The sequence below is a fragment of the Argiope bruennichi genome, chromosome X1 (genome assembly GCF_947563725.1).
Source record: "Argiope bruennichi chromosome X1, qqArgBrue1.1, whole genome shotgun sequence".
NCBI classification, from domain to species: domain Eukaryota; kingdom Metazoa; phylum Arthropoda; class Arachnida; order Araneae; family Araneidae; genus Argiope; species Argiope bruennichi.
The window spans coordinates 130,295,568-130,323,368 of NC_079162.1; the positions used below are offsets into that span (position 1 = coordinate 130,295,568).

Here is a 27,801-nt window from a genome sequence, read left to right on the forward strand (position 1 = left end):
GCGTCTCGAAATCTTCGGCGGATCGCACGCTAATCTTAAACATGATGATACGCAATTGTTTTCTTCGTATCTTCAATTCATTCTTTATTTTCTCTTCATATTTCATTTTCACATTTTCTGTACGTATTTTCTCATCATTCTGCATTCAGACAATCAATACTTCTAAAGCGGTAAGTACCCCCAAGTTTTTTTATACTGAAGTCTATGATATTGGCTAGCCGAGGCTATTTATTTTATTTGAAATTTTTAATAATTTAGTGTTACAAATGCTAGGAATTTAAATAATTCAATTTCGTTTTATCGAAATATAGATTTTTGAGTATTCTAGAATCATTTGTATGACAAGTTTCATTTACATATATATCCCATGGCTAGCATATTAATTTTAAATGTTTTAATTATATTATCATATGGCTGCCATTATATGATTAAATTTGTGTAAGAACCTAAAGTTTTTTTTATAATTTTCAATAACCAAGTGATAATTGTTTTCTTTGAAACAAACCCAGATTCATTGAGAAGGTTTTGGTATGATATTATGAAGCTGTTTGTTGTGCTTGTGTTTTCAAGTTGTACATAAAAAAGTTTTTTTTTATTTTTTTATTATTAATTTCTGCAGATTGTTTTTGCATAATGTAACACTTACGCAAGAACTTAATCCTTTTTTTTTTTTTTTTTTTTTTTTTTGTGAAACGAAATAACTCGTGCTCTTTGAAAAGGTACTGTTTCATGTAGGGAATTTTATTGAAAGAATTTGAAACTGTTAATTGTGTATCCATTAAACTGTAATCATTTGTATCCACTGGGGTACAAAATCTTTAACTTTTTTGATTCACTAAGAATAATACCAATTCTAATTTTATTTAAAATATTGATTCAATCCATGAAAGTAATCTGGTTTTTAACTTCTGGAGTTGAAGAAATATGCCAAAGTAAATTTTTATTAATTTATAAAGGTTTGGTATAAAAGTTTGCTTTTTAGTATTAATTTTGTAAAAGTGTCTGCAATCGAAGTATTAAAAAAAAGATAACTTATGAATTCTTGATTTTATATACTATTGCACAGATTCAAATGAAATTTCATTATTTATTAAAGTGTAATATAACACACAATCCAATCTCAAGATTAAAATTTTTACTTGTGATATTTTTGTCTTAAAGGGAAGCTTTTGTAATGGAAATTTAATTGAAATGGATACATTTAAGACAAGTGTACATAAAAGCCTAAACATTTGCACTGGCTTGAATATCGAGAAAAATGTACAGGTTATTCGTAAATTAATTCCTAATTTGGAGACTTTGATAACTAAAACTTTAAAAATAATAAGTCAAATTTCACATGCAGATTAAAAACAGCATAGGAAGTTAAATTTTATGCAAATAGTATTGGAAGCTGATATAATCTTAATACCAATAAAATTTTTTCTGGTTATATATGTATATGAGCATGTCTCGCATCTCCTTTGAAACAACTATCAAAATCAGCCAAATTTTGCACTCTTATTATATGAGATATGAAAAAGTATTCATCTTGTCAACTTTTCAAAGTATTCATTTATAAAATATTCAATTGATTCATTATTCATTAATTATTCATTTGATTAGAAAATTACAAGTTATTTTTTTTTTGTACTGTCTCTACCAGTATTTTTTTTTTTTTTTTTTAAATTTCATTATGCCTGTTGACATTACTGTTGTTTATTTTAAAGTAGTGATTTACCAATGTTTAAAAGCTAGCTTAAGTAATTGCTTAAATGGAGACAACTTTTATACTATTTTTATATTTGTGAACAAAATTTGTAGGGCTAATATAAGAAATGATTAACTTACAATAAAAATTAGTCCTTAATTTTTTTAAAATTTGTGATTCAATTTATATTTTAATCTTATTTAAAAGTAGACAATAAGAATTTTAGACGATAAATGGTATATTGTTTAAAATTCTTTTGTCTTGACTTGTATGTTTTATTCAAAATTTTTATATTGAAAATATTATCCAAGAAAAGATTTTTATCCTAATGACATATATACGGAAGATCAGCAGATTGAATTGAAACTGTTGACGATGAGTATAATAACCCTGATGTGATTAATTAGTTAGTTTCTGCAAGTACAATACTATATTTTTCATTCCCGTGTATGCATTTTGATTATTGGCACATTAATGAAATTTTTAATATTATGTTTTTTTGTGTATTTTTGATCTATCATATCTTCCTAAGTTTATAAATAAAAATTAGTTACATTCCATCACAAGTTTTAGCTGCAAAGGCCTACATGCATTTCGAAAATTTCTTGCACAAGAAAGTACAGATAGGCAAACCATTGATGGGTGGTCTAAATTTGATAATCTACAGTTTTGATGCTATATCCATGTACTGATATTTATCGATTTAACTCTATTTTGTATTTATTTGTGTCAACATTTATTCAGACAGACAACATTCTCTCAACGATTTCTTTCAAAATTTGTTAGGAAACTAGAAATTTGAAATATGATGTACCAAATTTTATACACTTAATTCAGATTGGTTATTATATTCAGATGGACAGACATAATTTCAAAAATGTACTTTTCTTACTCATGGAATTGTGTAGCATGAAAATTTGAAAGGTTCTCCGTTTCAAATTATTTGATGACTACACAATTTCTTCTTTGACTTTTTTTGAGATCTTAATTAATATTTCTTGATATTTTAAAATTTTACTTTTTAATCTTTTATCATCAATTCCAATAATAAATTTTTTTTCTACTTGAATCTGGTACACTGAGCTCCTGCAGATGCAGGTAGCAGAGAAGCTCAGGCTCAAACGAAGAAAAATTTAATAATAAAATTCAAATTTATAAATAATATTGATATATTATAATTCAAATTATTAATATATTTATAATTCAAATTTATAAATATATTAATAATTTATATATAATTAATTTGAATTTTATTCAAATATAATTTTGAATAAAATTCAAAATTTATAAATAAAAACACCATCTTTCTGTTTTTGGATATTTAACTATTTAGATAAAAGCAAGAAGACATAAAAGAAGTCTTCCCTTTACAGGCTGATTTATTTCTTAATCATTTTTACTGGAGTATAATACAACAGGAAAATAAAGTTTTAATTGGAATGCTATATAAATATTAGATTGGAAGAGGCTGTCAAGTTTATGTATCGCATTAAAAAATCTTATTGTAATCTGTTGAGACGTGTTTTGAAGAATGTTGAATTTTCTTTTCTCCTTTGTCCTGAAATTCTAATTATTCAGAGCTGCAACAACAAAAAACATGAAAAGCTTCGATTCCAAGTACAGCTTGATATATAAATCTATTTATATATTTTCTGAATGCATTTTGAAATGGTTGTGTTCTTGATTAATGTATTAATAATATCAAAAATATTATAAATATATTATACAGTTGCTGTTATAATGTTTTGTAATATTCTTTTAAAGATGTCTTATTATTGCTCCTGTGAGTAAAACAAAAAGAGCGGCAGTCAGAATGTCACATTACACATCAGTTTTATTAAAATCTCCAATCCTCTTAATAATATCTTTTTTTGGTTTGCTTCAGATATTTATGGTAATGTTAAGAACGTAAATGCTGTATGTATTGCTTTCCAAATTCCTTATGCTAATAATATGTTGAAATAATATATCGGATTTTGGATGTGGTAAAATTTTTCTGTCTTAAAAGATATATTTGGAATTAATTTTTTATTTTTAGAAATTATCTTTTGGCAATTTTTATGTGATAATTTTATGAATTCTGCAAGTTGAAATGATTCTATCATGGATCAGAAGAATAATATCATATATATTTTCGACTTTAAGTTGAACAAGCGAGGTAAATTATGTAAATGTTGTAAAATGCGTATAAAGTAATAGACTTTTAAAATTTAATCATTCTGCTTTCTTAAATCTTAACTTTTCCTTGAATCCATCCATTTATTCATATAAAGTGCTTGAATCATTTAAAAAAATCCTTCTACCATTAGATAGTAGTGATATTTTTATTGTACTAATTTGATTTTTTTTTTATTTCAGATGATGGGAATCAAACAGGGTAAGTTTTATTTAAATATTTAATTTAAAAATTTAAATTTTCTTGTGCATACATAAATTTTTAATTTATAAAAGGATACATTTCTAGATTTGCTTAATGCAATGGTTTTAAATTTAAAAAAATTAAAATGAAATATATAATAAAATGAAATAACTTTTTATTCAAGCTATTGTAATATTTTTAGAAATTACTTATGCATATTGTTCAGAAAGAATTCGTACCCTTCAATTGCATTGCCATAAATTCCATATCCAAAACCTGCAAATCTATTAATTTGTAGCATGAGTATCTTCCTCCGAATCCAGGGCAGATATTTTATCTGTTAGACCGATTACTCGCAATAGAACCCGCCTCTAAATACTCCCACATCAGAATACATTCTACTCTATGCTTGGTTCAGTGGAAGAATTAGAATATATCAGGTAAGCGCTCGCTCACAATTTGAAGAACCATATTTTTGCTTCTTAGCTCAAAATTCGTAGAATCTTTTTTTTTTGGGGGGGGGGGGGTAATGTAAAGAAATGTTCGCCCATTTATTTGGCGCTACCTCTAAGATTCATAAGTACGCTAGTTGTGTTATCCGAGTTCAGCAGAGAGCATTTCGGCCCAAGCTTAGTCGGGGCCGCAGCGATGAAAATAATCCAAAATATGAAACGATTTTATTGCTTTCTCGGAGGCCCCGGCTCAGCACGTTTTAAATCTCGGCACGTGTTTAGTTTCGATTGGCGTAAATAGAAGTGAATGTTACTTCAAATCCTATGATTGTTGCATTTAATCCTTTCACTTTTTGACGGTAGTGGATAACATTTTCTCAGGTGAATTTCTTTTACTTATATAATATAAAACTAATATGTACTCATAATGATCTACGATGCTATTAGTATTGTTGAAAATGTGAATGAATGCGTGTTGAAGAATGCTGTGTATGCAGAAAGGCTTTTGTGCCGTATTACTTGTCTTGGGAAAGATAATTGTATTAGAATGATGTATGAAAGAGTGTTGCATTTGTTGTTTTTGGTGGGAGACAAGGCGTGCCAACATTCGGCTTGCTTTCGCATCTTGTCTATTAGAATTGTCATGTCCATTCTGCCAGGAAATTTTAGAAATCCCGCCAAGTAATGGGCGATTTTTCACGGTTTTTTTTTTTTGTTTTTTTTTTTTTTTTAATTTTTTCATATATATTTATGAAAGTTCCAACCAGTTATGAGAGGAACTAATGCACGCATTCTTTTATTATTACTGGATTCTTCTATCCCGGTAAGATTAAACTTCTTGATAATGTTTTGCGGGGATTCAAATTCTCTTTTCTATTGCTAGTAGAAAAAAAATTAAGAAACATATGCAGACAGGTTAGATTTAAAACAGAGCATTTAAAAAGTGAGGATAATTTTAAAAAATTACAGATTTCTTCATATTTATCTTTAAATTGTGTTAGTCTTCACTTCTTGCGTTACTTGCGGTTTATTTATTTTTTCCTCACTCAAAACTTAAAAGAAGAGTTAACTGGAAACCGAGGTGGCCGACTGATAGCGCTTCCAAATTAGCTCCAGATTTGTACGGAGTTGAGACAAAAATAAATTTCATCGAAAATGACTTGGAATATAGAAAAAGCAAATACTAAAACTATAATCGAAGGCCAAATGTCCCTGCTGCTGAATCTAATTATTAGATTTTACTATTAGTCAAGACATTTCTTCATGGGAACTAAACATTGCATCAAATCTCATGAGCTCACTATTTTTGTTTCATATTACCTTGCATTGTGATATAGTACATCTGCGCATATCCATTCATTCAAATGACTGCGAATCTAATCGGTGTTAGGTTTGGGAGATATACTGCGGTGAAAGGAAAAGTTTGGTAGAAGTTTCCACATCTCTGAACTTCTTAATTTTTCTTTCTTTTGTTTCTTAATTTTGACTAGGTAACCGTTCTCAATACTCTAGATAATTTTTGTTTTCGATGGAAGTCTTGCTATCGATTTATTATTCTTTTGACTGCCAACCATCATTCAAAAACCGGTAAGTTAACAGACGCAGAAAAACTGCACCTGCTAAGTTTATAAAGTTATATCTGAAACATTTGATCTGCTTAACTAAATAATTAGAAGAGACGCCTCATTTGAGATATTTGTCCTTTTATTTCTTACAATATAAGAAGCACTTAAAATATTGACAATTTCCCAACTGATCTTTGCAATTTTAAGACTACTTTCATTTAAATTCAGATTCAAAACTAAAAATTCAATAATTCGACGCTAATGCTAGACACATTATGGTATGCGAAGAGGTTAGTAAAATATGACACGAGAAAAGCAATTCGAGATAACTGTGGCATGATTGTGGAAATGTTTCTTACATCAGTAATACAATTAACGTACGTTTGAACTTGATCATTTTGGCTTTAACGCTATGCCTTAACTAGGTAGCATTTTTAATTCATTGTGGCTCTGCTAAAAACTGAAATTGCTTTTATTCATTGGATTTTGAAATTAAAATTTACTTCATGCATCTATTATACCGTTATTATTGTACGAGATATTCATTATCATAATAGAAACTTGCAATGTACTTTTAAATTTGCATCGCACTTTCTGATGAACACTTTTAATCGGCTAACAATATATATATATATATATGTTGTTTAATCATATAATTGTTAATTTTCTGTGAACTGTTTACTATATTATTATTTCTTGTAAAAGCCTTTCGATTGCTCGAACATTAATGTAATTTTGTAAATTGCATTTTCTATGTGCTTATTTATGATCTATTTTTCCTTCAAAAATGCCAAAATCTCTTCTTTCGGCAACTTTCTTTTCCTTTTTCAATCCCTCCAAAGTTTATAAATGAAAAGTGATTATATAATTTCATTAATTTTAGTTGCAGATGCTTTCAAACATGTCTATGCTATATTTCCTGCTGTATTGAAGGTTCCTAATTATGATTATATATTTTTTTCTTTTAGATCATGAGAACAGCACTGGAGCGTGTTGTTTGGAGCAGAAGTACAAACCAGGGACCCTCGTATGGGCGAAGGTCTTCGGATACCCATAGTAATTTATATTTTCTTTTTCCAAAATAAATTTATAAAGAAGGCTGACATATTGCGGATAGCACGAGTTTGTAGGTGGTACTTGAAGAAGGGGGATTATGAATCTTTGAATTGTGATGGGTTTCATTAGTCCTAATTTTTCTTCATTTTGGACAATTAAAATAAATATAAGTATTGCCTTTTTCTGAAGCTTGTATTTAGTTCTATAAAGTCGGCCTTATTTTAAGACAATTAAAGCAATAATCATTCAGTAACTTTTAAAATATTTTTCTTTAAGAGTTGTCGGAAAAATTCTTTATTTAAAATCATTTCTCACTTTAAAAAAATTTTGCTAATATGAACAATGTGCAATCGTTTCCAAAAAGTGATATTTGAAATATTTCTGATAAAATTTGATATTCTTGCAGAAAAGGATAGTGATTTTAGGTTACTAATGTGCTAACTGAATTATCTATGTTTGCATAATATTATCCTGCATTTCTTTCGTACTTCCAGGACTTTTCTCTTGATACTACTTTAGCAAGGGAAAAAAAATCGGGTTTGTGGATATTAATCACAAAATAAATTTAATGGCATTGTTTAAAAATATTCTTAAAACAATATTTAATATTTCTTCCTGTTAAACATCATTTTGGTTTTTTGAAGCACAAGAGAAGTCATTTATAAAAACAATACACTCCAGCTCAAAAAATAAGGAACATATGTAAAGCTTGGAATAAAACAAAAACTATTTAATAGCTATGCGTGAAAGCTGTACTCGAGGTAAGTGTGGCATTACTGGATAACATATCAAACAATATTTATTGATACGAAAATGTATATATTACAGCTTCAATTTATAGGAAAAATGTACAATGGGAACACAACGCTAATAACGAATATGATACTTTAGCTGAAGTGCATCCTTGACAGTGGCAACGCTTGTTGGAGTTCATGGAGGATGCCCGGCTGCACACTGCTGCCTGCAATCCATCTTCTCAACGTGTTACACATATACTCTATGGAAGTTGGCTCCGGTGATCTAGCAGTCCACGCCATTTATGGAATTTTTTCACTCTAAATAATTCCGCTTCAGTTGTGGCTCTATGCAGGCGAACATTATCGTCCATAAATATCGCGTCAGTATCTATTGCAGCTATAAAAAGGCGCACAGTAGGTTGTAGGATTTCTTCGCAGTATCGGACAACTGTGACGGAACATAAGAATCGACAATGTTTGGAGTTCGATAGTGTGTCCCTAACTCCCGCCATATATTTGTCCTTTGAGAATTGTTCTGGATGTTAAATCGAGGTTCATCCTTAAAGAGGACGTGGGCGCAAAGCAACCGCGCTCTGAAAACAAAGGCATTCAAGCAACAGGTCGCCGTACTAACAGTCCGCCTTCATGCAGTTTAAGCGATACAATTTGGCGGAACATAGGCTTTCCTGCTGCAGCTGGGAACTGCGATACCAGCTGTCACGCTGTTAGTGCCCTTCGGCGTCAGATACATTGCAATAGGTCTTCTTCTGGGGTTTTGATCCCTTTGATAATGGTTCCACAGTCTATGTATTTCACAACGAGGAACATTCAGCTCTCTGGCAACAGCAGATTGTCTTGCACCAGCTTACAACATACCGCCCGCCCACCAACGCATCTGATCTTGCAAATTGTTCTTCTACTGATGTTTTCCGCTTTAACTATTTTTACTATATCTGATTTTGAGGAATTATCGCTGCTTGCGAACTGAAGCATACATCCGGTAAACCCATTTTTTAAGGTGTTACTGGTTATTGTGAAATGCGTTTTATGCTAATTTTGGTTACCCATTTCCATTCGGCGATGCAACTTCTGTCTCGTATGTAAATTGTGTGTTTTAATTCACCGTTTTGCATGTGTATCTCGTTTGTTGTTTCTTTTTTGAGTAGATGTGTATATTGTTTGCTTCAGTATTTTAAAACTTCCGCATGATTTCGTCTACGAGAAGGAGATTAAATTGGATTTCATGAAATCCTGCTAGAATCTGCTTCTGTATGGGTTATGGTTGCGATGTTATAGTTACTAATTAAATGACATCGTTAGAATTTCTCTTTTTATGCTTTTATTATTTATAAGGTGAAGTGTAAAATGAAAATTTGACGATAGAATAGACTTTTGGTACAGCCACTAAGAATTTATCATAAAGCCTCTATTTTTCATTGTGAAACAAATTAGTTGTTGAAAATCTGAGAGCTATGATCAATATACTTTAAACTTTACAGCTGGCCCGCAATGATTGAAGATGATCCTGATGAAGGCACCTACAGCAAAGATCTTACAACAGCACCGGTATGTTCATTAAAAAATCTTGGATTTCGATTAGATAATCCTTCTATTAATTTTAGAATATATTTTTTGTTTGTATTAAAATGGATGATATTCTAGATGTAGAATCATCTAAAACTAAATTCCAGAAATCCATATTTTTTTTTTATGTTATGTGCTTATACTGTTGAATGTATTATTAGACCGAATGATTAGAGAGATCAAATCATAACCAACTAAATTTGATAGCATAAGAAAAGGAAATTTAAGGTGATGATTGATCCGGAAATTAGGGATATCAGGGAAAAGTCAGACATTTTTCAGAGAAATTAAATTGGGCAGTTAACGTTTGAAAATTACATCCAGAAAACTTGCCAAACACGCCAAATATGTGTGCGATCATCGATATCGCACTATCTCTTCTCTTTATCCCAAGCAATATGAGCTTTTCACGAGATCAATATGAAGTGTATAAAGAAAAGGATGAAAACACTATAACCGTCTACTCCAACTCTCTCTACGCCAAACAAAAAAATATGAATTCTGGATCTTCGCAACAGCAACACTGGCAGGAATTATGGTTGAGTCCTCATCATAGATTTTTAAATACTTCTTGAATGATGCATATAAATTCATCTGAATGAGAATACTTTTTTAAAATGTATAACAGAAAATCCAAATATTGGAATAAGATATGTAACAGTGATTTTTATACATCATCAGTACTATGGTTGGCAGTATGATAAGGAAAAGTGTTTTCGTTTTCAATGTAATGTAGATTACTCCTTAGGGGAAAAAATTTAAAATATTCGCATTAAAATTATTTATTTTAACTGATTCTTGTCTTTTTTTTTTTCTATAAATAAATTTTTTCGTTTAAGGCATTTTTAATTCTAATGTGAAAAAAAAAAATGCTATTTTTCAATAACGTTTTTAATTAATTATTTTTATTCTTTGTTTATTTATCTTATGCTAAAAATTATTTTAGAGGTACATAAAAAAGAAATGAAATTATTGGTTTTGTAGATTCAAATATAATAATTCATACATTTGCTATAAATTTTTTTAAAAAGTGCCGTTTATGCTAAATTTTAGTATCTAAAAAAACGAATAAAAACTAAATTTTTGAAAATAAAGGAAATGATGAAAAAGGGTTGTAACCTGTCTTTTGACTGTCAGTTAACTATATTCCCGTGGGTAATGTCTATATGTTATTTTTATTGTAACTTAATTTTATTTTTTCATAGAAACTTTTAATAAGATACACAAACATCGATTATATTTTTAAAAAATCATAAAATCTCATTAATTATTAGATTTATTTGCAAAATAAAAGTATCTTCAATTTATCAATGTTAAATTTTAAAATAAATGCTACATTTTTTTAAAAAAATTTTCTATTGTAATTTTCTTAGCTGTGTTTCATAGAATTTTTTTTTTACAAATTTGTATCTTGTATAAGTTTGGCATAGCAAATTGCGGTGTTTGTGGCCCTTAAAACTATATCGTTTTAGGAGTTTAAAGAACTTAACGCTAAAGTTAATATATTATTTCGATAATATAAATAATGATTATATGTAATAACCTTAATACTTTCATATTTATAAATAAACCTATAATTTCAAAATACTGTTCGACAAAACCATAAAGGGTTTTAAAAACCATAATTCGCAAAAGTATCCTCCTTCCTTTGTTTTTCCCTTTAACAATGTAATATAGTAGAGGTCCACATGAATTTGATTTTATTTATAATATTTTCGAAAAAATCTGTCTTCTGTTGCTTAACGGTTCAGATATACAATTTAAAAATAAAGACTTGTTATAGCGGCATTAGTAAAAATGCTACTATCTATGTCTTGTTTATTCATTAAGTCAAGCTGAGTCTATTATACAACTCGCATAGTACATAAAATTAGTTATGTATATATATATATGTGTGTGTGTGCGTGCGTGTAATGATATTTTAAGCTCTTTTATATATATATTATTTATTATATTAATTTCCAAAGCTTTATCTTAATTTAGCCCATAGTAATTTCATTCACTTATTTCTTGATCCAATACCACTTTCGGTTTAATTAATTCAACTGAAGTTGTGTAAAAAGTACTGCGTCATCACTCTTCGTATCAAGAGAAAGTGATCCTTCGGTGTCCTTGAAAAGGTGTCAAAGGTCACTACTTGTATTGAATTGGCACGTGGCCGGAAATCCCATGTTATATAAGACTAGTGATCATTTGTTTCGGTCCTTTTCGCCTTCTTTCTTACTTCTGCTTTTGTGTCGAGGTGTGGCGGACGTAACTTGTCCGCGTCTCTGCTTGTAAATAATTATGCTTTCGCGAAATGGATATTAAAATTAATTTAAAAATATAACATGTCTCTTCAACGTCTTCGAACCTGCATTCTGCTTCAACCAAAATAACATTACATATTATTTAGTCGGCAAGGATAGTTTCCTGTGAAAAAAAAAATGTTCAAATGAATGAAAAGAATTAAATCCCCGAAATGAGAGGCAATTTGATGTTAACGGTACTGCTCCTTGATTCCCCGTAATCTGAAGATGGTTCCGTGCTGCTCGGCCGCTTCCTTGTCGGGTTACCTCCCGTGGTATAGCGTCTTCAGATCCGACCACGTCGCTGAAATTCTACGAATGATGACTCCTGCCTTAACCGTTGATTTCATCCGACGCTCCGGCTCAATACCCTTGTGTTTGTGTGCCCCTGGTCATCATAGAGAAGTTCCAGTTAATCAGTGCTGAAAAGTTTCCCTTGTATTTGTGCTGTTAATCTTCCAAGAAGTTCCAGCCTGTACTATGATTCATCAAAAAAGTTATTAGTGTTTAAAAAAAAAAGCTACCATCAGCTGACTCAACGGATTAAATTCAAGATTTATATTCTAAACTTTTGATTTTATTTTAAATTGCATTTTTCTATTATAAAATATTGTGTTTTTAAATTTTTTCAAATCTATTATTTAAAAATTATGCATTCAGATCTTGTGAACGAAAAAAGTAACATACCAAAATCCTTATATACTTAATAATTAATGGTACATGATAATTAGACAAGGGAAGGAAATACCTCAGGGGAAATTGTTATACCCCTGACAGTTATTAAGCTACCCTCTATTATCAATGTGTCCAAATACATGTTTTTTACAAAATACGAATGTTTTTTATTTTTTTATTTTCTTCAGTTACCAAATATTTTTATATATTTCCTAAAGATTAATCATATGAGTATTTTGAGTCTTGTGTTTTTACATTCATTCACAAGTGTTTTGTTTGAGATCTTTGAATTTTGAATTTATTACTTTTAGTTCCAAGTTTTTCATTTGATATTTTTGAATTTTGCAATTATTATCATTTCCAAATGATTTATTTCAAATATATGAATGTAAGTTCAATTTATTATTCCATGATTTTCTATCCCATTTGATGATTTTGGTGAGCCTTCTACTATTAAAGAACACTGTGTGCAAGTATTCTTTAGAAACATTCCTCACCAAAGGGAGACAATCTTACAAAGTCAGAGACAATAAACTGAGTTTCTGCAGAAAACCATTTTTGATATTATACATTTTAATATTATTATTTTGGTGTTGTTGAATATTTAAATTTGTCTAATATTTTCACAGATATCACTTTATCTTTTTTATGTTTTAAATAATTTTGTTCAAAATGATTTCTCTATTAATGTGAAGGTAAGGGAAACAGGTGTCACTTTCAATATACTTTTAAATTAAACTTACTCGGCAATATACTTTTAATATTTCTTGCTTGAACACCACTGTAAGGTATGGCTGTGTGTCGAGGGCCTTAATGCATTTCCACGTATTGTGGTGGTGGAGGTGGGGGAATTGTAATGATATTTTAAACTCTTAATTTAAACCAAATTGATTTCCAAGGTTTTGTCTTAATTTGGCCCAAAGTGAAGTGTTCTCTTATTTCGTGATCCAATTCCACTTTCGGTTTAATTAATTTCTTTGTAAAAAATAATGCGCCATCAGTACTACGTATCAAATGAAAGTGATACTTTCTTTGCCCTTGTCAAAGGCCAAAACATATACTCCATCGGCACGTGGCTTGAAATCCCATGTTATATAAGGCTAGTGATCATTTGTTTCTCCCCTTTCGCCCTTACTTTCTGACTTCTGCTTTTGTGCCCCGCTGCGCCTTCTTGTAAATAAATTATGCTTTCCTGGATGGTGGTAGAGAGAGAATAAAATGAAATTAAAAATACAACGTCTCGTCAAACCTGCCTTCTGCTGCAAACAAAATAATGTTACACACACACATATGTATAATGCATAAAATGAGTTAAATATTACTGATGTCAATCGCAATAATAAAACACATTAAAAATCGTTAATTTGTATGAAGTGTGATTGACTTTATTTATTTATTTGTGCTAAAGTTTGAATTCAGATATTCTCTCGAAATCATTTATTTATTAGAGTAAAGCATTTTCAGAAAATATTAAAATAAAAAAATGTTATTTTTTAAAAATTTTTACTTTACTTCTGTATTTTACCAATACATGGCGGCAAAAAAGTAAATGCCAATAGATATCATGGCATAAGCAATTAGAAATTATCTTCATGGGACACTGATATTGTTCAATGCGAAGTCACTGAAGTCAAGAAATCACTGATACCAATGACCAAGCAATGACTTGCAAACACTAACTGTGAATAACCCCAATTGCCATGAAATGCTGTTTCGAATGATTTCAAGGATTCTATAATTCTAAGAATAGCTGGTACTTCACTTTTCAAATCACTCGCATATTTCTCCCTTACCCCTTATGACTTCAATTATGGGAATGGGAAATTAAGGCTGAACGTCTGTTTCTGGCGTTACTGCAGGGGGCACCCTTTCTTTTCCTTCTTTACACTCCTTCTTTCGGAGGTGTCAATCTGATTTCTGTCAGCAGATGTTCTCTGTGGGAATTTGAGTTGTCTGACAATGATTGATGGCTTCGTCGATTAATTCTGTGGGAACTCAAAAAGATTGACTGAGGAAATTTTGAGCTGACCGGATAAAACATTTTCCAGGGAGAAAAAAAAAAAAGCAATTAAATAACACTATTTATTAATGCGTTTATATATGAGTTGCGATTGATACTATGAACATTTTAGTTCATTTTAAGCATAAGATATATATGAAACCTTCTATCTGTTTTAGTAAATGGTTAAAGAAAACTTTTTATACTTATCATTTATTGATATAAATAAAATCAGATATTTGGAGTATAGGAATCTCTTAGATGGTATACCTTTTCTGTTTATAAATTAAACTAAATTATATTATCAGCTGATTTAATTTTGTTCGAATAGCTTCCAATTTTGTTTTTAACTCATCAGATTTATTAAAGTTTTCTTAATGATCTGCAAAAACCAAACTTGGGAATTATTTAACTTATATATTAAACTAGTGTAAACTAATTTTATGTACTATGCGCGTTATCTAGGAGTATCTTATAGACTCAGCTTAGTTTTTACACTTAAAGAATAAGCAAGCCATAGAGAATATCATTTTTACTAATATTCCTATAACGTTATTTTTATTTATAAATTGTATATTTGAACATTTAAGCAACAGGAGACAGATTTTTTCGAAAATTATCTTGATGGAATGAAATTGATTATGCGGTTCTCTTCTGGATTACTTTGTTAAATAGTAAAATACACAAAAGGGGGAGGAGATAAAATTATTAAGGTAATAATATATAGTTATTATTTATATTATCGAAATAATATATTAACTTTAATGTTAAATTCTTTTAACAACTAAAACTATACAGTTTGGAGAGTCGCGATCACCGCATTCTACTGTGCCTATAACGATATCAATTTGTAGCTAAGAAACTTACAATAGAATATTTTTTTAACATTTAAAATTGTAATTTGGGGATACTATTATTTTCCTAATAAATATTTTTTAATTAATGAGATTTTATGATTTTTTTAATATAATCGATGTTTGTTTCTAAAAACTTTCTCTGAAAAATAAAATAAAATTTTAATAAAAATAGTATGTAGACATTACGCATTGGAATATTGTTGTAACAGTAAACCAGTTAAAACCCTTTTTCATCGATTAATTTATTTTCAAAATTTCCTTTTTATTCAATTTTTTTAGATACTGAGAATTAGTATTAGCGGCCTTTTTTGAAACAAATTTATAGCAATTTTATGATTTATTATATTTTTGAGTTTATAAAATCAATGATTTCATATCTCTTTTATGCACCTTCCAAATAATTTTTAGCAAAAGATAAATAAAGAAAAAATAAAATTTTTAATTAGAAACTTTGTATGTGGCAATTTATTTTTTTGCATTAGAGTTAAAAAATATTTTAAAATAAAAATTGGTTTATTGAGGGACAAAAAAAAAGGAATCAGTTAAAATAAATTTTAATGTGAACATAATAATTATTTCCGTTACAGGAGAAATCTACGTTACACTGATAACGAAATTCATATTATAATAAAAACTTAGAAATTTTAATAAACGGAAAACTTTTCTTTACCATACTGCCAACCATAGTACTGATTATGTATAAAATTCACTGATACATACTTTATACTAATATTTAGATTTTCTGTTACACATTTAAAAAAAGTATTTTTGGGGGGTGAAATTCTATGCATCATCTAAGTTGTATTTAAAAACCTATGATGGAAAATTTATCATTGATAATTTATTTAAAATATAACTTTTATTTTTAAAAACACTTAAAAATAAGTCATACATCTGTTTAAATTAACTGAGCTTTCTTTCGCGTCTGCGGAATTCTCACACTAACCGGCCACAGGTAATTCAATTTTGTGAATATCAAATCCTTTCATTCATGAAAAAATATTAAATATATAACAGTATTTTTGACTTTATATTCATTTAACGGATATCACATGCGGAATTTATTTGCTATATTGAATGTCAGCAGAAACCTTTTTTAGAAAAAATAAATGTTTTACTTTGGAACTCTGAGAGCGAAATAAATGTGGTTCATACACATTGAGATAAGCAGCTCATTGCTTTCAGCGAATAGTCATTATGAGGCATGGTTTTAGGAGAGCTTCAGTCTAATCCCCGTTTCGACTGCCCGATGCCTTTACGGTTATGGTCGTAAATCTGCCATCTGACCCATTGTAGGACCACTCTCGGGCAATCACGTGACTATTAGATTATGCCTCCGCCGATATTTAGAAAACGAAGTTTTTTTTCCTAAATCTCAAAATCGTTCAAGTTCTAAAACTTGATTTTTTTCAAAGTCAGATTTTTTTTTTTTTTTTTTTGATAAAATTCGATTTAAACTTTGTTTGGAATCATCACTTGACTATTGTGTTGTACAATCGTCAATTTTTAGAATATAGAGCAATGGCCTTCTTTCATCTCAAAGTCGTTCGACCTCAATCAAATTTATATATGTGTAATGATATTTTAAACTCTGATTTCAATTCTAATTACTTTAGAAAGTTTTATCTTAATTTAGCCCATAGTAAGTTCATTTTCTTATTTTTTGATCCAATTCCAGTTTCTCTACTTTATTAATTCAAGAGAAGCTTTAAAAATTGCTGAATCGGCTAAACGCCAACACTTTCACACGCGCAGCGTGAAGGGATAGAAAAATGTCGAGTAAGCACATTCTTTTTTAAAGATCTCTCCCTTACTTGCGATTGATATGCGTCAGAAATCCCTATCAGAATCTTAATAATATGTTAGCACTGTAAAAAAGTATTTTCCCTATTCATATCTCATGTTGTATAAGACGAGGGATAATTTATTTATCTCTTCTTCCCTTTTTCTGCTTTTGTGTCGCGCTGTGGCGGACGTGCTTTGTCCGCGTGTCTGCTTGTAAATAATTATGCTTTGTCGGAATGGATATTAAAATTAATTTTAAAATGTAAAAAGACTGTTCACTGTCTTCGAACCTGCATTCTGCTTCAACCAAAATAACATTACATATTATTTAGTCGGCAAGGATAGTTTCCTGTGAAAAATTGTCAAATGAACTAAAAGAATTAAAATTAAATCCATGGGTGAGGCAGTTGCATTGCGTCTCCGCAGCTCATCGAACATGGTTTGGTATTGGTGCGGCCACCCACGCTTTCTCCAACTGAAATTCGTCATGTTACCGCATCGTCGATGGATAACCTGTGACCTCATCCAACGTTCCTGCTCTGCTGTTCAATAGATACCCTTGTGTTTGTGCTCCATATCGTCATGTGCGTGCTCCTTTTATCTTCAAGGAGTTGGGGCTCCTTGTCATAAAAAATTTCTGGCTCCTTACTTGTGCTGAATAATCCCGATCACGACATCATTTACTTGTTATATTATCATCACTAAAATAATAGTCACCTGCCGCAGCCACCAGTTCCAGTGCTCAAAATTGCATTTTTGGGATTCATTCAAAAAGTGATGATTCATCAAAAAAGTATTTAGTGTTTCGCGACTCAACTGTGAAAATCAAGATTTATATTGTGTGTTTTTCTTTTATTTTTATTTTCATTTTTAAATTTTAGAATTATAGCAAATTATATTTGTCTAGTATTATTTAAAATATTGAATTTTTAATCTTTTCTCAAATTTATTTTTAAAATTTTATGCATAAATTTATAATGTTTTTTTTTATTTGAAATATACTTTAATGTTGTTAAGATCTGGAAAAATGACTGACACAGATAAAAAAAATGTGTCTAGCCCTCAAAGTTCAGAAAATAAAATTGATAAAGAAGAAAATGATCAAATAGCCCAAGAACCCTCCATAATCCCTTTTGATCCCGAAAATGGGATGAAGATTTATTCATGGTTCCGATATTTTAACAAAATTTGTCAAGAAAATAACAAAACTGATTTGTGGAAAATTAAAAATATTGCTAAATTTCTAAAAGGGTCAGCTTTAACTCATTATATAAATAGTTGTTTAAATATTGATAATTTTGATGAGTTATGTTGTGTATTAACTGAACAGTTTATTCAACCCACTATTGTTAATTTTTCTGACTTTTCACAATTGAAAATTTCTACAAAAATTCACAATTGAAATAAAAAAATGCTAAATTAGTTGATTATTTTCATCAAAAATTAAATTATGGCAGACAGTTGGGCCTTAATCCACAACTGATTTTAGTATGTCTTACTGATGGACTGCCAACTCAACTGAAACAATTGGTAAGCATAAAAGCTCCTAATACCCCTACAGAATGGCTTACAATAACAACTAAACTATTAAAAATGGAAGAATCTTCAGAACCAAGCCCAGTCAGGTGCAATCAGAGTAAGGCAACCAGCACGTTTTACACCTAGGCATAATTTTAATTATAGATTCAAAATTTTTTTACTCCTCGAGCTCCCAATAATTTTAGTCAGAATTATCAGAATTAACCAAGGCTACACCCAATGATTTCAATTACTATGGTCATAATTTGCATTACCAACAAAGCTTACCATCTTTTCCATGTATAATTTGTACTCAAAAAAAGTATTCTAAATGCTTATCATTGGACCGAAGTATGTTATTTTCATCAACCCCAAATTATGACAAATGTTCCAATAACAGCCAATTTGACTTCACCGTGCACAGAAAATCCTCTTAGCTGTTCTGAAAATCCTGGAATGTGACAAAATTCTCCTAATGAGGCCCCTGGCAAATGACAATTATTAGTGTCTGGACACATCTCAACTTTGCCAAGTCTAGCTAACTTTGACAATGTTTATAACCCTCATAGTAATGTAAATATTGTTATTGATACAAGATCCACTCTTTCAATTATATCTGCAGATATTGTAAACAAACTTGACAAGAAAAAAATTTAAACCCTATTAGAGTCAAACAAGCACATGGAACATTCCAATTAACCCAAATTTGTGACATATATTTAAAAATTGCCCAAATAAATAAGAAAATCTAATTATATATTATGGATAATCCTTTACCATATATCATTTAGGACTTCCAGACTGTACTTTATAAAAATTAATTATAGATTTTGACAAAAATAAAATATTTCAGAATGGAAAAATTATTACTAACTTGCATACCAATAATAATTATATGTCTTTACATATCGTTGAAAATAATAACACAAGTGATAATATGTTTAAGGTAGTGAAAACCTCAGAGGAAATTTTCCCACCTCTGACTAAATAAACTGTCTGAACCTGTGTTATCTCTGGTGTCAAAATATTCTCATGTTTTTGCAAAAAATAAATATGATGTTAGTAAAATAAGAATGGCAACCCCTAGAATAAATTTAACATCTGCTTTACCAGTGTCACAGAGGGGTTACAGAACCTCTGCTACAGATGAAATTGAAATAAATAAGCAAATATAAAAATTTCTTAGATGCAGGTTTAATAAAAGAATCTACTAGTAATTATTCCTCCCATGTAACATTAGCATATAAAAGAGAGATGAAAATAGAAAAAGTAGACTTTGTATTGATTATCGTAAAATTAATTCCCTTTGCAAATCTGAGGCAGAGCCTCTACCTAGAATAGATCCTTTACTAGATAAATTAAGTACTGCTAAAGTTTTTTCTACTTTGGATCTTGCATCTGGATATTGGCATATGCCCTTGCATGAACAGGATAAACATAAATTAGCATTTGTAACTACTGAAGGTTTATATGAATTTCAAGTCTTACCTTTTGGCTTTAAAAATGCACCTGCAGTATTTAATAGAACTATTCGTAGAATTTTGAATAAACATAAATTTTCAAATTTTGCACGTACTATTTTAATGACATAGTAGTTTTCTCTAACTCATTAGAGGAACACTATGATCATTTAAAACAGATTTTTCAAATGTGTGAAAAAGAAAACATTAAATTAAACAACTTCAAGGTTTTCTTGGCTCTGTAAATGTTTATAATAAGTTTATTGATTCTTATACTAAAATTACAAAACCCTTAAATACTCTTCTTAAAAAAGTAACACCATGGCAATGGACAGGAGACTGTCAAAAAGCTTTTGAAATATTAAAAAATAAATTGATAATTAAACCAGTGTTACAAATATATAACCCTAATTTACCTCTTCATGTTTTTTGTGATGCATCTCAGGTAGCCATTGGAGCTGTTCTGAAACAGCCTGACTGTTTTGGTAAATTACATCCTATATCTTCTCATTCAATAACTTTACGTTCTTATGAAAAAAATTATTGTATAACTGAGTTGGAATGTTTAGCAATAGTAGATGCTCTTGATAAATTTTATTACTATTTACATGGGAAGAAATTCATAATTCATACTGGTCATGCTGCTCTTGTTTTGCTTAAAAATGTAAAAAATTTAAGGGGAAGATTATTTTGTTGGTCTTTAAAATTAAGCATGTTTGATTAGCTGTTCCCTTTAAATATTTAACTTCATAATTTTGAAGCTGATATGTTATCAAGGTATCCTACCGCTCAATATCTCAAACATTCTGTGCATTCATTGGAATTATGAGATTAAACAATATCAAAGTTTAGACAGTTTAGATAATACTAAATATAAAAATATTAATGATGTACATGTAGTTAAAAAGAAAAATTTGTTTAAAATAGTTATACTTTTTTCTCTTGGGAGAAAAGTTTTTTTTAAACGGCTCATGAACAATTCGGGCATCCAGGCGCTCAAAAAATGATAAATTTAAATACTCCTCAGTATTATTGGCCCGATATTACTCAAGATATTGCACTTTTTTACAGACTGTGCCCTCCACGGATTGGCCTTTTGAATGGCTTTCTGTCGATACTGTTGGTGGATTTAATTATTACAATTCAACAAAAAAAAATTTCTTCATATAGTAATTGATCATGCGACTGGATATGTTTGGGCTTTTCCTTGCAAAAATGAAAATTGTGAAACTTATATTAATATATTAAAGCAAGTTTTCCAAATTCAGGTTACTTCCAAATTATTAACTGATAGAAATGGTGCTTTTACCTCATTTAATTCAAACATTTCCACAGAAATTACAGAGTCAAGCATCTGTTAACATCTTCACATCATTCACAAACTGATGGGAAATGTGAAAATGTTAACCAGTGAATAGTAACTAAATTAAAGTGCAAAGTCAATTCTTCTCCTACTAAAATTCCTTGGACTAGACTTTTAGAACAAGTAATCAATGAATATAATTTAACACCCCATTCAGTTACAAAATTTCCTCCTGCATATTTGTTAGTTGGCACTTTACCTTATTCTCCTCCCTTAACTGAAAATCAATTCTATCTCTTCCAGTAGAAGAAGCCAGAGAATTAGCTAAAGATACTTAAAATATCATGATAAAAATAAAATAAGATATGAGGCTAGATTTATAGATTCTTCATTCAAATCTGGTGACATTGTAATGTATGAGGAATTTAATTACCCAAATCGTAGAAAATTATCTCCAGTATTTCCAGGTCCATATGAAATAGTAACTAAAATTTCAGATGTAAATTATGAAATAACTAAACCATACGCATTAACAAACAAGGCTACTGATATTGTCCATGTATCAAAATTAAGAACATATTATCCACCAGAAAAATTAAAATTAAGTCATGAATAATAATTTAAATTAAAAAATATCCTTTTATTTCCCATGTATTTTCCACATAAACCCCAACTCTGATTGGCCCGTTGTCTTCACTCGTAAGAGTTAGTTTTTCTTTTCTTCATGATGAGATATGATAGGCGCCATCACAACATAAATTCAAATACCTCAGTCTTATTGAGATGTGAGTATAGGGTCAACCTCACAATTAATTTCTATCTCTTTCTATTTTTATCCTGGATATGTTGTTCTCCACTTTGGAAATAAATATTCCTGGATGAGGGTAGAAAGAGAATACGAATTACGTCCCCCTTCTTGATGTCCTAATTTTGGGTCATTAAGTTTCACCCACTACTAGAAATTGGTGGACAAGGTTTTACTATTCACCACTAGTTGACTAACTAGTGGGTTAAAGTTTTTCTTTGAAAATTACACATTTTTATGTCATTTGTTTTGAATATTAATGTTTATGATAAAAGTATTTTGAATCTCATATTATTATTTTCAGATTGAAGTGTTACATGCAAAAATCAGAACTATATTGATATTTTATTATTATATAAGTTCAATTTATTATTCCATTACTTTACATCCAATTAGATAATTTTGGTGAGCCTTCTACTAGTATTTAAAGGACACTGTGTGCAAGTATTCTTTAAAGACATTCCTCACCAAATAGAGACAATATTACAGACTAAGAGACAATAGATTGAGTTTCTTCAGAAAATCATTTTTATATTGCACATTTTAATATTATTATTGTTGTTGTTGTTGAATATTTAAGTTTATTTAATATTTCCACAGATATCACTTTATCCTTTTTTATGCTTCATATAATCATGTACAAAAATGATTTTTATATTAATGTAAAGGTAAGGGAAACTTGGGTGTCACTTTTAATATGCCTTTAAATTTTAATTTTTCTTACTTGAACACCACTGTAAGGTATGGCTGTGTGTCAAGAGCCCTGACGTACCTCCACGCCTTTCGGTGGGAGAAAAATTGTAATGGTATTTTAAACTCTGATTTCAATTCTAATCAATTTACAAAGTTTTATCTTAATTTAGCGCATAGTAAGCCCATTCTCTTATTTCTTGATCCAATTCCACTTTCTCTACTTAATTAATTCAAGAGAAGCTTTATAAAATTGCTGAATCTTTAAACGCCAACACTTTCACACGCTCAACGTCAAGGGATAGAAAAATGTCCACTGAGCACATTGATTTTAAAGATACCTGTGTTTCCCTTGCTTGCGATTGATATGCGTCAGAAATCCCTATCAGAATCTTAATATATTAGCACTGTAAAAAAATATTTTCCCTATCCATATCTTATGTTATATAAGACGAGTGGCGGACGCTTTGGCGGATGTGCCTTGGCCGCGTTCTGCTTGTGATTAATTATGCTTCCCCAGAATGGATATTAAAATTAATTTAAAAATTTAAAAAGTCTTTTTACTGTCCTCGAAACGGCATTCTGCTTCACATAAAATAATCCTTACACACACACACACACACACACATATATATATATATATATATATATATATATATATATATATATATACTGTATATTGTGTACAGTATTATGTAAATAATACTGTACATAACACTGTATTAAATAATACAGTATAATGTACAGTATTACTTAAAACAGTATTATGTATACTGTTTTAAAAGATTTTTTAAACTGTCATTTCCTTTTTTAAAAAATTATATTTCATTAAAAATTTGACCAGCTTTTTCTCAAAAAAATAATAAAGTATTTTTGATAATACATATGTACATTATTTTCAGAAATATCATGTAGTGTCCTTGGAAGATCCACCTTCTCGAGCATGGATTTCACTGACATGTGACATAACATGGATTACAGTGACATCTATCAGATTTTTTCATATGTTACCCCCGGTATGCTCTACTTCTTATATTTGAATCCTTTAAATTATAATATAAATTTAGCATACATTACTTACAAAACTCAAGGAGCTCATGTCTGCAATTTCTATTTTATATTTATTTCTTTATGTTTCCCTTAATGTACCAAATTGAAGGTTATTTCTAATATTTTCTTATCAGCATTTTTGATTTTATATTCGATATTGCATTGTTTTCTGTTAGTGGGTTACTATTTATTTCAATCCGATTTTGTTGGTTAGTTTTTATTAGAATATTCCTGTACCTTATGAATAAAGAAAATCCATTTGTAATGAATCAAAATTTCTAATGTTATTGTGAAGTTGCATCAATATAACTTTATGTGAAGAAAAAAATAGCTTATTTCTTCAGCACTCTGCCAATATTCGCGATATATTTCTACTACAACTTACTTTAATAAATCTGTGATTATCCGATCTGACATAGTGTTACTAGGATAAGTCTGTCTAGATGGGCACTTTCTTTAGTTAAAAATATTAATTGAAATTATTTTTATTAATACTTGATTGATTGCTCGTTTTATAAAAAATAAAACTTGTGCAACTGATTTCGTTGTATTGTAGCTATTATTTTCATTGCAATGACACGTCATAAAATTTCCGTTGTATACACAAGATATATGATCTCAATTTATTCCTTATATGATCTCAATTTATTCCTTATATGATATTAATTTATTCCTTTTATTCATTTAATGATGTCAGATAATAAACATATAAATGTCAGATTAAATGAAACACATGTAGCTTCATGGTGTCATGGAAAATTGTGAATTAGGCATACCTTTTGTCCCTTCATTCAGTTAAAATAAATTTTTCCATGAAATTTTAATAAAAATAAAATTTTTAATTAAATTTAATAAATATTGATAATTATTTTAATAAATATTTATATTTTTTATGTGTTTTATATCAATGATTTTCATAATTTTAACGAAATTCAATTTGTTATTATCAAAGATATAAAGATTTTGATTGTTTCGTTTATTGAATACCTTAAATTGCGTGATATCCTTATGTTAAATTAGCTTTAGCATAAATATTTGGTTTAAAACATAGCTTGCATTTTCATTTTTGTGTAAATTGGATATGAATTTAATTTTGAATTTTAAAAAATTCATCATTACTTTATAGTTTGTATTATAAATGCGACTTTTCTCTTGTCTTTTATTTGGATCTGGTTTAAGATATACAAAAAGCAAGGAATATTTTCGATGTTATATATATAAAAACAACTCTAACGATAAATGTGATTCTACTAATAAACACTACATTTTTTACGAGAGTATTTGATTCATTACGCAAAATTATTGCGATGTCAAAAATTTGAGAGAAACTTGCAGCTAAATCATTTCTAATTTCAAAATAAAGATCAAACTTCAAAGGAGATGATAGAAAGAGAACTGTGCAAATACATAATGAAAAGGACGGGTGTATACGGTGTAAAAAAAGTAGAAAAAATAAGAATAAATGTTATTTTTGTTCTTATTTTTGTTAAAAAATAAGAATAATAAGAACAAAAATAACATTTATTCTTATTTTTTCTACTTTTTTTAAAGAAGAAAAAATAAAAACTGTTAAAAAATAAGAATTGTTAAAAAATAAGAATTTTTGTTATTTTTAATGCAATTATTTTTATAAGAATTATTTTTTAGATCATTCACCGAAAATAATATTAGTGTCATTACCATGATAAAGTATCAATGACATTAAAAATGGTTTCGTTCATTTGAAACCGTCTAAAAAAAGTAGGACAATTTTAAAAAGAACAAAATATAAGCGGTTTTAGTAAGGAATACGCTTTCTATTAGCTTTCATGACTTCAAATATTCTGTTTGGAAGTGAATCATACAAAGATTGGATTTCTGTTTGACAAAAATTATCCCATGCGGTATTTAATACCACTCACTCAGAGAGCTATTATCCAAATAATCTCACCAGCGTGTACTCGAAGAGCAAGCGTTGCCCAGATATTTTCTACTATATTCAGATCGGGGCTTTTAGCTGGCCATGGTAAAACCTGCACATAGGTTGCAGCAAACCAATTTTTAACTCCATTGGCGTTGTGGATTGAGGCTCCATATTGTTGAAACATCCACTGTTCTTCTCCTAATTCGAAGCCACAAGGGAGAAGCTCGGAATTCAGAACATAAATGTAGTATATATGCTTCTGCTTACCATTGAGAAAGACCAAACTTGTTCTTCCTCCATAACCATGTAACCAACTGCTAACCAGGCCATCAAACTTCCTCCTCCCATTTGTCTAGTTGAATAATATTGTTCTGCATTCTTCAGATAATGCCAGTAGTATTGATAACCGTCTGGACCGTCTAAGTTATACTTTTTTCATCTGAAAATATCACAGAAGTCCATTCTGTGATCTATGACATGTGTTCCTTAGCCCAAGACAAACGATTATTAATATATGTTTCCTCCACTTTGGATGTTGTCTCCGTTTTTTTGAAAAAGGATATTTTGGACTTTTGAATGCAGTTGTATAATATTTGCTTTAACACATGAATAAGTCCTGCTTGATTTCGTGCTTTTGCAACACTTACACTACTCTTTTTAAGCTTAAGAGCAAGTTTTCTTTCTTCACGAGGCGTCAACTTTTTAAGCCTACTTGTATTCTTTCTTATTATGTTTATGTTTGGATTTTTAATTAAAGAAATTGTATTGGGGCTGACTCTTTTTTGAAAATCATTTAAGGTTATACATCTATTTATTCTGTAATTAAAACATCAGTGAAATTTTTCACAAAATACTTTTTTTTGAAGAAAAATAGATTTAAAAAAGGATATATTTACTCTTCTACTCGTACACATTCCACCACATAAAATAAAATAGTAGGTGTCTTTCTACTATTTTTACACACTATGAATCATATATTTTCGCATTTTTAATTATAAATAGTGGTATGTATTTCATTTTTACATTAAAATAAAGAAAGCATTGGTAAATAAAACCTACAAAAGAATCTCTTAGCCGGAATAAAAATATAAAAGAAAATTTACAGAAAACGACTGTCTTTCTACTTTTTTAAGCAGTGTAAGTTTCTGAAATAATGCGTGAATGTCTACTGATATTTAAAATTATTTTGCTGGTATTACGAGATGAATAAAAAAAAAAAAGATTCAACTTCTGTCCCTGTGTACTGATCTGAATTTAACGACTAGTTATCAACGGCGGTTATCTTTAAAAAAATCGATCTAAAAAATATCACCCTCCCCATTATTTTTTATCAACGATCTCATGATTTTAACTATATCTTAAGCAATGACAAGACTCTTGTGTGTAGATTGCTGAGTTATAATTTGTTTCTTCTGTTCTGCAACTAGAGTAAAGAAAATTATGCTTTCCGTCTGTTTATTCTCAATCCCTTTCAACAAATAGTATCATCACCCCTCAATTAGTTTTCATGCTAAAGATTCATTAAACATCTTTAAAAGCATTAAAAAAATAAAAATTATTCGGAGTTCACCATAATCTCCCTAATTTTGAATCTGCTTACGTATTTTTGTTCGCTGAATTCTATCTCTTTATTATGTGTCTATAATTATGTTTTTTTAAAAAAAAAAACTCTTTCTTTTTCAGATTGACAAAAGAAGGGAATCTTTAATGTCGAAAGTATTTTTTTGTGCTGTGGAGGAGTGCTGTACTGGAGGCAGAGAAGGCCTCCATTAACAAATGAGGTAATTTCTATTGTTCACGAAGTTTTGAAGAATTTGAACCAAAGTTTTAATTTGCTCAAAATTTGGTAACAACAGATCTTCCGTTACTTTTTGCATACTCTAAAATAAAGGATTGTTTCATTCTTTGCGCGTAAAACTGGCTGTGAACTCCAAGAGTGCTTCGATTTTTATTTTGAAAATCCGCGCTTGATAATTGTAAGTGGCGTTGTATGGATAAATATATATATATATATAAATGATATTT

General features: G+C 29.3%; 1 protein-coding gene across 1 annotated transcript; it reads left to right on the forward strand.

Annotated features, from left to right (window-relative positions):
- On the forward strand, positions 1 to 27,549 carry LOC129959404 (uncharacterized). The gene is made up of 6 exons (XM_056072222.1): positions 1 to 170; positions 4,049 to 4,067; positions 7,035 to 7,122; positions 9,359 to 9,425; positions 23,726 to 23,839; positions 27,460 to 27,549. The coding sequence occupies exons 1-6, from the start codon at positions 42 to 44 to the stop codon at positions 27,547 to 27,549; spliced, it is 507 nt and encodes a 168-aa protein (XP_055928197.1). The 5' UTR covers positions 1 to 41.
- The last annotated feature ends 252 nt before the right edge of the window (positions 27,550 to 27,801 follow it).

Bases quoted from the DNA above. Each gene is read 5' to 3' on its own strand.
- LOC129959404 (XM_056072222.1), top strand. From the start codon at position 42: ATGATGATACGCAATTGTTTTCTTCGTATCTTCAATTCATTCTTTATT. The intron at 9,426-23,725 runs GTATGTTCATTA...CATTATTTTCAG, and splicing joins AAGATCTTACAACAGCACCG to AAATATCATGTAGTGTCCTT. The intron at 23,840-27,459 runs GTATGCTCTACT...TTTCTTTTTCAG, and splicing joins TTTTTCATATGTTACCCCCG to ATTGACAAAAGAAGGGAATC.